Below are 10627 nucleotides of genomic sequence, written 5' to 3' on the forward strand. Positions count from 1 at the left end.
TTAGCGACGAGTTTCGCATCCCGCCGAGCGCGCAAACTCCATGGTAGAATGCGAGTTTGCGAACAAACTTGTTTAATTTGAAAAACCAAATTGTAATTACAATTACTGTAAAAAACTGTTGTCTAAATTAATACTATCAGAAGTGATAGAAAAAACATCTTAATTTAAAAGAAATAAAAAGTTCGAAGTGCCATATTATCATACGTAAACTATCTTTGTTTTAAATCAATTCGGAAAAAAGGCAACTTTTCATACATTTGTGGAAATAAGTAACGAAGTAACGGCAGATGGCAAAAATAAACGAGATGACTATGAGATGTTTTTATTATATTATTTATTTAATGCGAATGAAATTCCGATAAAAAAATATACATCAGTAACTGGTGGTTGAAGTAACTAGGAGTGAAATTCCAGAGAGGACCCAGAGAAGTAATCACTTCAACTGGCCTCACGCTTCCAAACATATCATCTGTAAATCCATTGATTTCTGTCGCAAAGATAAAGAAAATATGAAAAAATATTCCCAAACTAATTTGATGATGATGGATTAAAAATACTACGTACTGTCTATAACCAACATCAAGCTGCTTTTAAATGATTCTCCCTTTACATCCTCCTTCGAAGCCACTCTATAAATGCTGGACATGCTGCTAAGGACTGCAGCAACGAGTTCAGGAAGCAAGTATACCCCAAATTTTGACGTTCCTGGGGTTGCGGTCTTCATGATCAGCAGATGCTGTTGAAATGATTGGTTGGCTGGATCTCATCACAGAGACTTCCCAGACACCATCTCTGTGGCCTGTGTACTCCCTCTGCAAGCTGCAAGTCATGGTAGGATTCTTGAAACTGGATACTATCTTGTCTGAGCCTTTAGTATGATTGAAGCCTTTACTTTACGAGCAGAGCTTCCACCCAATGCTGCAAGAGGAATAGTATTATTGTTTATATTCAGTTTACTGAATAAATATGACATTAATTTTAAAAATAGTACTTACTGCACTCTTTTCTGACTAAGCTTTGATCTTTCTTTTAAAGACTTGCCGCTAAGTACTTGCCCTTTGTATACAATGTCTCAAGACTAGTTGATTGGGGGCTTGTGAATTATCTGACATATCCCATATACGTGCTGTACTGTCTCCAGATCCAGATGCCGACGAATGGGTGGTACGATTCCAAGCACAAATGAATACTTCTGATTCGTGACCTTGCAGTTTGGTAGCTTTGTTTGCTGGTATTTTTACAGAATTTGCATTTCCACTAGCTTGTTCCTGCTGTCGATCATCAACTTCCATTTCTGATCTGTCACCCTTGTCATTGTTACCCGCACTATCATTTGAGGTGACAACTGGTGAATAAAAAGTCTATGAAAGTGATTTTATAAAAAGATTAACAACATTCCTTTCTTCTGAAATCTGTCTCTCTAATTAGTCTGTCGTAACTGGTGGTTCTCCAGGCATGATTCTCTATCAAATACTAATGCTAATGCTTATAATAAAAGCAACAATTCAAATAAATATCTTGAATAAAAACTTTGTAGAACATATTTACAATTTAAGTATAACACATCCATCTGCAAGAAAATAAATGAACGATAATGGTTATGCAAAATATGGTTTCAATTAACAAAAAGCCTATGACCATGTAATAAAGTAAATTACAGTATCTTATGTTTTACCTTAGTAATTGATGTGCCCTCCATTGGCGTCAATAATAGCCTGAAGCCTACGAGGCATTGAATTTGTCAGGTCTCTGAAGTAGTGTAAATTCAACTGCAAACTTTCCCAACTATTTCTGACTCTTCGAAGTAATTCTGCGTCTGTTGGAGCAAAATTAGGTCTCCAATCTGCAACCATCGTTGCAAAAACATTCTCAATGTAGTTGAGGTCCGGTGAACGTGGTGGATGTGGCAGTCTTCTTATTTGAGGATGGTTTGCATACCAGTCTTACACTATCCTTGCAGTATGTACTGGGAAGTTATCCTCAATGATTTGGGGTAACATAAAATTTTCTAGAAGATGCACGTATCTTTCAGCATTCAGCTTGCGATTGATCTGAACCAAAGTTCCTGGCCCATCTCCAAACATCTAGGCCTAGAATGACTTAGTTCATCGTCCAGATGTTTTATTAGGAAGAACATATGGAGCTTGATAACGTGTTTGTGGTGGTCTCCAAACACCATATCTTCTTGAAACCAAAAAAATAACCAAATAATACTGTAAAGCGGGGTTAAATAGAATACAAATAATTGATAACACCGGCACACAAAATAAAAAAAGTTGTCTGCGCGAGAAATCAGACCTATCTATCTTTATGTTTTTCGGGTCGCTGAATTCGAATATAAGGTCAGTTAGGCCCCATCGCGTCAGGTTCAAGGTCAGTTCAAGGTCAAACTGAGAAGAAATGATTAAAAGAAATAAAAATGCCATACATTTATGTTTTTTCGGTAGCTGAATCCGAATCCGGGGTCAGTTTTACCCGATCACGTCAGGTTCAAGGTCAGTTCGAGGTCAAATTGGGAAGTAACGGTTAAAAAAATTAAATGCCATATATTTATGTTTATTTGGTCGCTGAATCCAAATCCGGAATCAGTTTGGCCCCATCTCGTCAGGTTCAAGGTCAGTTCAAGGTCAAACTGAGAAGAAATGGTTCAAAGAAATAAAAATGCCATACATTTATGTTTTTTTTGGTCGCTGAATCTGAATCTGGGGTGACTTTTACCCGATCACGTCAGGTTCAAGGTCAGTTCGAGGTCAAATTGGGAAGTAACGGTTAAAAAAATTAAAATGCTATATATTCATGTTTTTTTGGTCGCTGGATCGAAATCCGGAATCAGTTTGGCCCCATCGCGTCAGGGTCAAGGTCAGTTCAAGGTCAAACTGAGAAGAAACAGTTTAAACCGATTAAAATGTCATATCAAAACTTTCCAAAAATGGAAAAAGATACCGAAAAATTGTAAAAATTCTTATTTAATCACATAATATCTTCCTTGTGTACAGAGAAAAGTTGCTTTCGTTTATATTTTTTTCTTATTTTGCTTTTTTTCCACTAGCTTAGTAACTCTGGTTGTCTTTCTTTACTACTTTTTTCTCCTGTAACGAACTCTTTTTACTTCAAATGACCTATGCAATGGGTTTCTTTTTCTCTTTTTGTTATTTGTTTTGATGTCTCTCTTCAGTGTCCAGCAAAAATCTGCCATCATGTTGACATTCCATCTTCCTTGGTATCGATTTTCCATTACACTTATATCTTGATGAAATCGTTCTCCCTCTTCTTCACTGACATCTCCTAGATTAAGAGGGAAGTAATCAAGATGGGAATGTAAGAAATGCATTTTATAACTCATCAAGCAACCCAAATATTTGAAATTCTCCAACATTTGTTCAACTAGTTCCTGATAGTTCTCACTCTTTTTATTTCCTAAAAAGTTCTCACGAACAGTTTTAAAACTTTGCCATGCAGCTTTTTCTGTGTCGTTTATTTTTTTGATAAATGTTTCGTCTTCAAATAGAGTACGAATTTGAGGACCATCAAAAATACCTTCTTTTAATTTAGCTTCACTTATTGCGGGAAACTTTTCTCCCAAATACTGGAAACAATCGTCATCTTTATCCAGAGCTTTGACGAACTGCTTCATGAAGCCAAGTTTGATATGAAGTGGTGGTAGCAGATAGTTTGATGGATCAATCAATGGCGTACGTATAATGTTCCTCGATCCTGGTTCAAAATGTGTTCTAGTTGGCCATACTTTCTTAACGTAGTGATTAACCCTGTCTCTACTATCCCATAAATACAAGAAGCAGGGATTTTTACTAAAACATGAATCTTGTCCTAAGATCATGGTTGCAATTTTAAGGTCACCACAAATTTTCCATTGATGTTCCAAGTACTTTATTTTTTCCAATACAATTACTAAATTTTCATAAGTCTCTTTCAGCTTAGTCGAGTGAGCTATGGGAATGGATGCAAACCTGTTTCCGTTATGAAGCAGAACAGCTTTCAGACTTCGTTTTGACGAATCAATAAAAAGTCTCCATTCCTCGTCTTTATACGTATTCGGTTTTATTGCATCGACTAAACCTTTAACATCTATACAATATACCAACGAATTCTCTTCATCGTTCGTAAAAAAATTCCTAAATTCTTTTTCTCTATCTCGATAAAAAGAGCCCGTTGTTTCTTTTGCTAACAGATTTTTCGATTTAAGAACTGACGCTAGATATTCTCCTCCATCTTTAGGTAATCCTAAATTTCGAATAAGATCACTTAACTCTTCTTGGTTAAAGGTTTCTGGAGCTTTTCTTGTACTAGCTGGCAGGTATTCTTCGTTTGAGGATTCTTCGTCAGATTCTTCTTCAACCTAAGAACATTCTTCGTCACAGGACTCAGCAACTTGCATTTCTTCTACTTCACCTGAGCGGTCCACATCCATGGGTTCGATACTAACAGTTTTATCCCTGACTTCTATTCTCACAGGTTCCACTACTGAAGAAACGTCTGCGTATACAATTTTAGATTTAGTAGCCGTGTTAAAACCTTTGGTATTAGTCATACAAAAATAGCAGTCATTTTGACACGTTGGAGAAGACCATATCATTGGTTTTGTAAATTTCAAGTTTCTTTCTGTTTTATCTCTTTCCCAACGTGTTATCATCGTATAAGATCTACTGCAAACTTTTTTTGGCACCCAGTTTACATTTTTCAGATAATGACCTCATGTTTTTTTCTAATACATATTCTCCACACACAAAACAAAACAAATTACAACTTTTATTACATTCATGTGAATGATTTCTTGTAGCATTATACTCTACAGAGGCCAAGTCACCACCACTGTAAAGCTGCGGTCGCTTGATGACGACGCCTGCGGGCCCGCTTTCTCACCCTGACCAGACGCCGATACTGGGGTTCCGAATCCCTGCATCGTAAGACACTTATCACTTGTGCCTGCCATGACGGCATGATAGCCGTTTACCCAGGAGTTAGCCAGACGGTTCTGTTGCCCACCGTCACCGCGTGGAGGTGCCTGTTTACAGGCACAAGCAAAAGGTATCGCTCTTGTGGAATTTTTTTACAAACGATAAAGAGAATTGGCATTCACATGGATGTAATAAAAGTTGTAATTTGTTTTGTTATCTGAAATGTTTAAGTTGATTTACAGTGAATGCTTTGGTAGCCAATCAAAATGTAAACTGGGTGCCACAAAAAGTTTGCAGTAGATGTTATACGATGGTAACACGCTGGGAAAGAGATAAAACAGAATGAAACTTGAAATTTACAAAACCAATGATATGGTCTTCTCCAACGTGTCAAAATGACTGCTATATTTGTATGACAAAGGTTTTAACACGGCTACTAAATCTAAAATTGTATAGGCAGACGTTTCTCCAGTAGTAAAACCTGTGAGAATAGAAGTCAGGGATAAAATTGTTAGTATCGAACCCATGGATGTAGACCGCTCAGGCGAAGTAGAAGAAATGCAAGTTGATGAGTCCTGTGACGAAGAATGTTCTGAGGTTGAAGAAGAATCTGACGAAGAATCCTCAAATGAAGAATACCTGCCAGCTAGTACAAGAAAAGCTCCAGAAACCTTTAACCAAGAAGAGTTAAGTGATCTTATTCGAAATTTAGGATTACCTAAAGATGGAGGAGAATATCTAGCGTCAGTTCTTAAAACGAAAAATCTGTTAGCAAAAGAAACAACGGCCTCTTTTTATCGAGATAGAGAAAAAGAATTTAGGAATTTTTTTACGAACGATGAAGAGAATTCGTTGGTATATTGTATAGATGTTAAAGGTCTAGTCGATGCAATAAAACCGAATACGTATAAAGACGAGGAATGGAGACTTTTTATTGATTCGTCAAAACGAAGTCTGAAAGCTGTTCTGCTTCATAACGGAAACAGGTATGCATCCATTCCAATAGCTCACTCGACTAAGCTGAAAGAGACTTATGAAAATTTAGAAATTGTATTGGAAAAAATAAAGTACTTGGAACATCAATGGAAAATTTGTGGTGATCTTAAAATTGCAACCATGATCTTAGGACAACAATCAGGTTTTAGTAAAAATCCCTGCTTCTTGTGTTTATGGGATAGTAGAGACAGGGTTAATCACTACGTTAAGAAAGTATGGCCAACTAGAACACATTTTGAACCAGGATCGAGGAACATTATACGTACGCCATTGATTGACCCATTAAACTATCTGCTACCACTACTTCAAATCAAACTTGGCTTCATGAAGCAATTCGTCAAAGCTCTGGATAAAGATGGCGATTGTTTCCAGTATTTGGGAGAAAAGTTTCCCGCAATAAGTGAAGCTAAATTAAAAGAAGGTATTTTTGATGGTCCTCAAATTCGTACTCTATTTGAAGACGAAACATTTATCAAAAAAATAAACGACACAGAAAAAGCTGCATGGCAAAGTTTTAAAACTGTTCGTGAGAACTTTTTAGGAAATAAAAAGAGTGAGAACTATCAGGAACTAGTTGAACAAATGTTGGAGAATTTCAAATATTTGGGTTGCTTGATGAGTTATAAAATGCATTTCTTACATTCCCATCTTGATTACTTCCCTCTTAATCTAGGAGATGTCAGTGAAGAAGAGGGAGAACGATTTCATCCAGATATAAGTGTAATGGAGAATCGATACCAAGGAAGATGGAATGTCAACATGATGGCAGATTTTTGCTGGACACTGAAGAGAGACATTAAAACAAATAACAAAAAGAGAAAAAGAAACCCATTGCATAGGTCATTTGAAGTAAAAAGAGTTCGTTACAAGAGAAAAAAGTAGTAAAGAAAGACATTCAGAGTTACTAAGCTAGTGGAAAAAAAGCAAAATAAGAAAAAAATATAAACGAAAGCAATTTTTCTCTGTACACAAGGAAGATATTATGTGATTAAATAAGATTTATTACAATTTTTCGGTATCTTTTTCCATTTTTGGAAAGTTTTGATATGACATATTAATCGGTTTAAACTGTTTCTTCTCAGTTTGACCTTGAACTGACCTTGACCCTGACGCGATGGGGCCAAACTGACCCCAGATTCAGATTCAGGGACCAAAAAAAAAAAACATAAATGTATGGCATTTTTATTTCTTTTAACCATTTCTTCTCAGTTTGACCTTGAACTGACCTTGACCCTGACGCGATGGGGCCAAACTGATTCCGGATTTGGATTCAGCGACCAAATAAACATAAATATATGGCATTTTAATTTTTTTAACCGTTACTTCCAAATTTGACCTCGAACTGACCTTGAGCCTGACGTGATCGGGTAAAACTTATCTCGGATTCGGGTTCAGCGACCGAAAAAACATAAATGTATGGCATTTTAATTTTTTTAAACCTTTTCTTCTTAATTTGACCTCGAACTGACCTTGACCCTAACGTGATGGGGCCTAACTGACCTTATATTCGAATTCAGCGACCCGAAAAACATAAAGATAGATAGGTCTGATTTCTCGCGCAGACAACTTTTTTTATTTTGTGTGCCGGTGTAATTTGAAATACTCGAACATAATTATAAATAACGGAGCATACGATTAGGTATCGAGTTGGTTCTTCTCAAGCGGTACAGTGCACTACAGCAGACGAATTTTGTAGTTTATAGGTTATAAAGAGGTTCGCGATGATATGCATGGCGACGAGGCCACTTATTTGAAATTTAGCGCGAAATTCAAAAATGTGAAATGAGTTATATGCTACCTACCGTCCTTACAAGTTGAGAATACTTTTTCGGCGATTGCTATCGTTCTTCTCCATTCCTCCTCAGTCCTATTCAAATAAGTATTGGCATAATGCAGGCGGGCGATGACATCCTGGTGGTTCAGATGAATTCCTGTCACAAAACTCTCATGGCGTGTAGGTTCTCTGGTGTCGATCGAAATCGCAACATTTTGAAAAAAAAAATTAATTAATAACCAACAATTTATTTGTTTATCACAGACATGCATGCATGCGACGCGTTTCTACGACTGACAAGCGCGATCGTGACTGCAACGCTACTTGGAAAAAAAGACGAGCTTTTACAATTAAAACAAAACACGGACGAGCTAACTGCTGCCATGCATATATCGCGCGCAAATAATCACTCATTTTCAATTTTTTTTTATTCTTAGCACATAGCACTTTCACAATTTTAACTTCAATAAAATATTTACTTTTAAATCACAATCTTAAATTAACATCGGCATACTGCGGAGGTCTTTGTAAATGGCCCAGTGAATCGAATCCAAGTCAGCTTTCCGGATGTATCCAAGTCGCAAATACTCGCGGATGCGGCTGTGTTGTGCGGTTAAATAATCCCTGACGATTTTGACATCACCAACTGCAACAAAAAAAACCGTATACATGAAATTTGATGTGCCTTCCAAAAAAGATTTTTCAAAGAATGATATTGCAATTATTGCAATAAAAATATATATTTATGACTCGTAGCGATTACCTGTGATAGGACGATTGAAACTGCGGTGATAGCGCTGGTTGATTTTCGCAGATATCTGCTGAAAACTCCAGTCCCTCGTCTTGATGCCGATTGTCCCAGGCAACTCTGATGCCAAACGATCCGTGATGCTCATCATCTGCAGCAGCACGATGTTGATGAGCACCCAGAGCTCCACGTCCAGCAGGTTAATATCCGGAAATGGCAGACGGTAGTCTGAAACAAAAAATGGTTTCGTTTTAATAAGATCACATTACTTTATCATGGCTCAAGTAACGCTTCCATGGCTTAGAACGGTGTAAAAGACAAAAGGCGTGTGCTCGGTTCGAAGATTCGCTGCAGAATGACTCCAAAAGCCGTTGACTCGTTCCAGTAACCTAGCGCGATCTTCATTTATTTTTCGAAAATGGGCGCCAATGCATAAAGCGGCCTCAAGCTCGCGATCCAGTCGCGTAACGACGCCATCTATACGATACTACGAGCGCACGTGCAACAGAAACGCGCGAAGATTCAAATTAGATTTTAATATACCACAATTTAAAATAGAATAATTATCATAGAAAATATAAAAACGAAAAAATTTAAGTTTTTGAAGTATATAATAATAATCTCAACTACAAAATTATCTAAATATCTTCTGAGTTAGGGAAGTGCAGGTAAGTTATGAGATCAGCCTTGACGACCTCTCGCCCACACACCTGCATTCAATATCTAAAAAAAAGATTTGATTATTTAAATTGTTTTTTAATAAAAACAATTAAAAAAGCTTGATAAAAACCTTATATTAATGCTGTCAGTTGCAATAGCAACTCGACATTGCTCTTTGAATTGTTAGTTCAAGTCTTGAGAGACCTTGACCTTCTCATCACTTTCCTGTATTCGTCTTCCAGAGCTTTGAATTCCTTATCAAGAGTCTGCATACGTTGTTCTTGAATTGAGAGAAGAAACACCTTGTCAGTTTTCGCTTGACTTGAATGCTGCCTCTAATCAAAAGAAATACTATGAAAATAAATAAAAAATAAAAACTTACTGATTAACAACCACTGCTTGACTAGTACCATAAACGTTGTGAAGATCATAATGATTACCCAAATGCTGTTTGGCGTTCATGCAAACGGTTTTTCTTGCTAATAGATTACCATTGACATTAGGTAAATATGGAGGATTGTCAAGGGAAGTTGCCTTGCAGCCGTTAATATGGCCATTATAGAAGTTGGACGGTTCATTCATGTCCTAAAAAGATTCATGTTTTTATTTGACTTTGAAATTAAATTTAATAAGAGTTCTTGTATCAAAATCATCGAAAAACTTACTATCCATGCACCATCATATTCAAAATCTTTGTGTATATTGCTCATCATGTCTGTATAATAAGAAGATGTTTCTGGGTTCCTGAAGTCGGGCCAAGTAGTAGATACTGTATTCCATACTTTTCCTTTAAATGGTTCATTGCTTTCTCTATCGAATATGAATATGCCCCGTTTGACGCCTTCATCATACGGAATGTACGTGCCATTCTTCTCATTCTCGCCAGCATCAATTAATGGAATGTAATGCATTCCAGCCTTAAAACAAAATAATGTTTATGCCGTTTCAATCATCACTTAACAATATCTATGAAAAAGATCAATTCTTACATCATGGATTTCTTGAATGAAATTTGGAAGATCTTTGAATTTAGTTTTATCGTAGGTGAAATCGTTGTTGTTATCCATGTAGTCCAAATCGTTCCATTGAGTATCCTATGATAAAATGATTACACATTAGAAATGATGAGGATTATCTACTAGTGAAATAAATATAGATATTTTGATAATATATTTACAAAGGGAATTAAGGCATCTCTTGTTTTCTGCCAAACGGCTTTAGTCTTTTCTAAAGTTCCATAACCATATTTACAAAGATGAAAACCTAGTGACCAGTATGGTGGTAAGAAAGGCTTTCCGCTTGACTTGAATGCTGCCTCTAGTTTTTTTCAATTTAAGAATCTTCTTTGGCCTGATGTCCCACAAACACATCTGTCCGTCATCGTAGGCAATCAAATCCCAAATGTGTACCCATCCACTTTCAGTTCCTGCGTAGAGATGCTCGATGTAAGGTGAAACCTAAAACATCAGACTATTTTCAGGTTTTGACATTTGATTTTAGTTATTGATAAATCTTTACTTACCCTTTTGATTT

At 36.6% G+C, this 10627-nt stretch overlaps 2 protein-coding genes across 2 annotated transcripts; both read right to left on the minus strand.

Annotated features, from left to right (window-relative positions):
- Positions 1 to 338: 338 nt before the first annotated feature.
- LOC116417342 lies at positions 339 to 909 on the minus strand. Its single transcript, XM_031930062.1, has 2 exons — positions 565 to 909; positions 339 to 487 (listed from the first exon to the last, which is right to left on the minus strand). Exons 1-2 carry the CDS (start codon positions 722 to 724, stop codon positions 339 to 341), a joined length of 309 nt encoding a protein of 102 aa, XP_031785922.1. The 5' UTR covers positions 725 to 909.
- Positions 910 to 9250: 8341 nt separating this feature from the next.
- LOC107981868 (lysosomal alpha-glucosidase-like) lies at positions 9251 to 10420 on the minus strand. Its single transcript, XM_031930053.1, has 5 exons — positions 10272 to 10420; positions 10084 to 10188; positions 9760 to 10011; positions 9477 to 9679; positions 9251 to 9374 (listed from the first exon to the last, which is right to left on the minus strand). The coding sequence occupies exons 2-5, from the start codon at positions 10159 to 10161 to the stop codon at positions 9353 to 9355; spliced, it is 555 nt and encodes a 184-aa protein (XP_031785913.1). The 5' UTR covers positions 10162 to 10188; positions 10272 to 10420; the 3' UTR covers positions 9251 to 9352.
- Between the last annotated feature and the right edge of the window lie 207 nt (positions 10421 to 10627).

Source organism: Nasonia vitripennis, assembly GCF_009193385.2.
Source record: "Nasonia vitripennis strain AsymCx chromosome 4 unlocalized genomic scaffold, Nvit_psr_1.1 chr4_random0007, whole genome shotgun sequence".
NCBI classification, from domain to species: Eukaryota; Metazoa; Arthropoda; class Insecta; order Hymenoptera; family Pteromalidae; genus Nasonia; species Nasonia vitripennis.

Excerpts from the sequence above, each read along its gene's own strand:
- LOC116417342 (XM_031930062.1), bottom strand. The coding sequence starts at position 724 with ATGAAGACCGCAACCCCAGGAACGTCAAAATTTGGGGTATACTTGCTT. Across the intron at positions 488-564 it reads CTTGATGTTGGTTATAGACA|AAATCAATGGATTTACAGAT; the intron begins GTACGTAGTATT and ends TCTTTGCGACAG.
- LOC107981868 (XM_031930053.1), bottom strand. The coding sequence starts at position 10,161 with ATGGATAACAACAACGATTTCACCTACGATAAAACTAAATTCAAAGAT. Across the intron at positions 10,012-10,083 it reads TCATTCAAGAAATCCATGAT|GCTGGAATGCATTACATTCC; the intron begins GTAAGAATTGAT and ends TTTTGTTTTAAG. Across the intron at positions 9,375-9,476 it reads CAAGCAGTGGTTGTTAATCA|AACAACGTATGCAGACTCTT; the intron begins GTAAGTTTTTAT and ends TCTCAATTCAAG.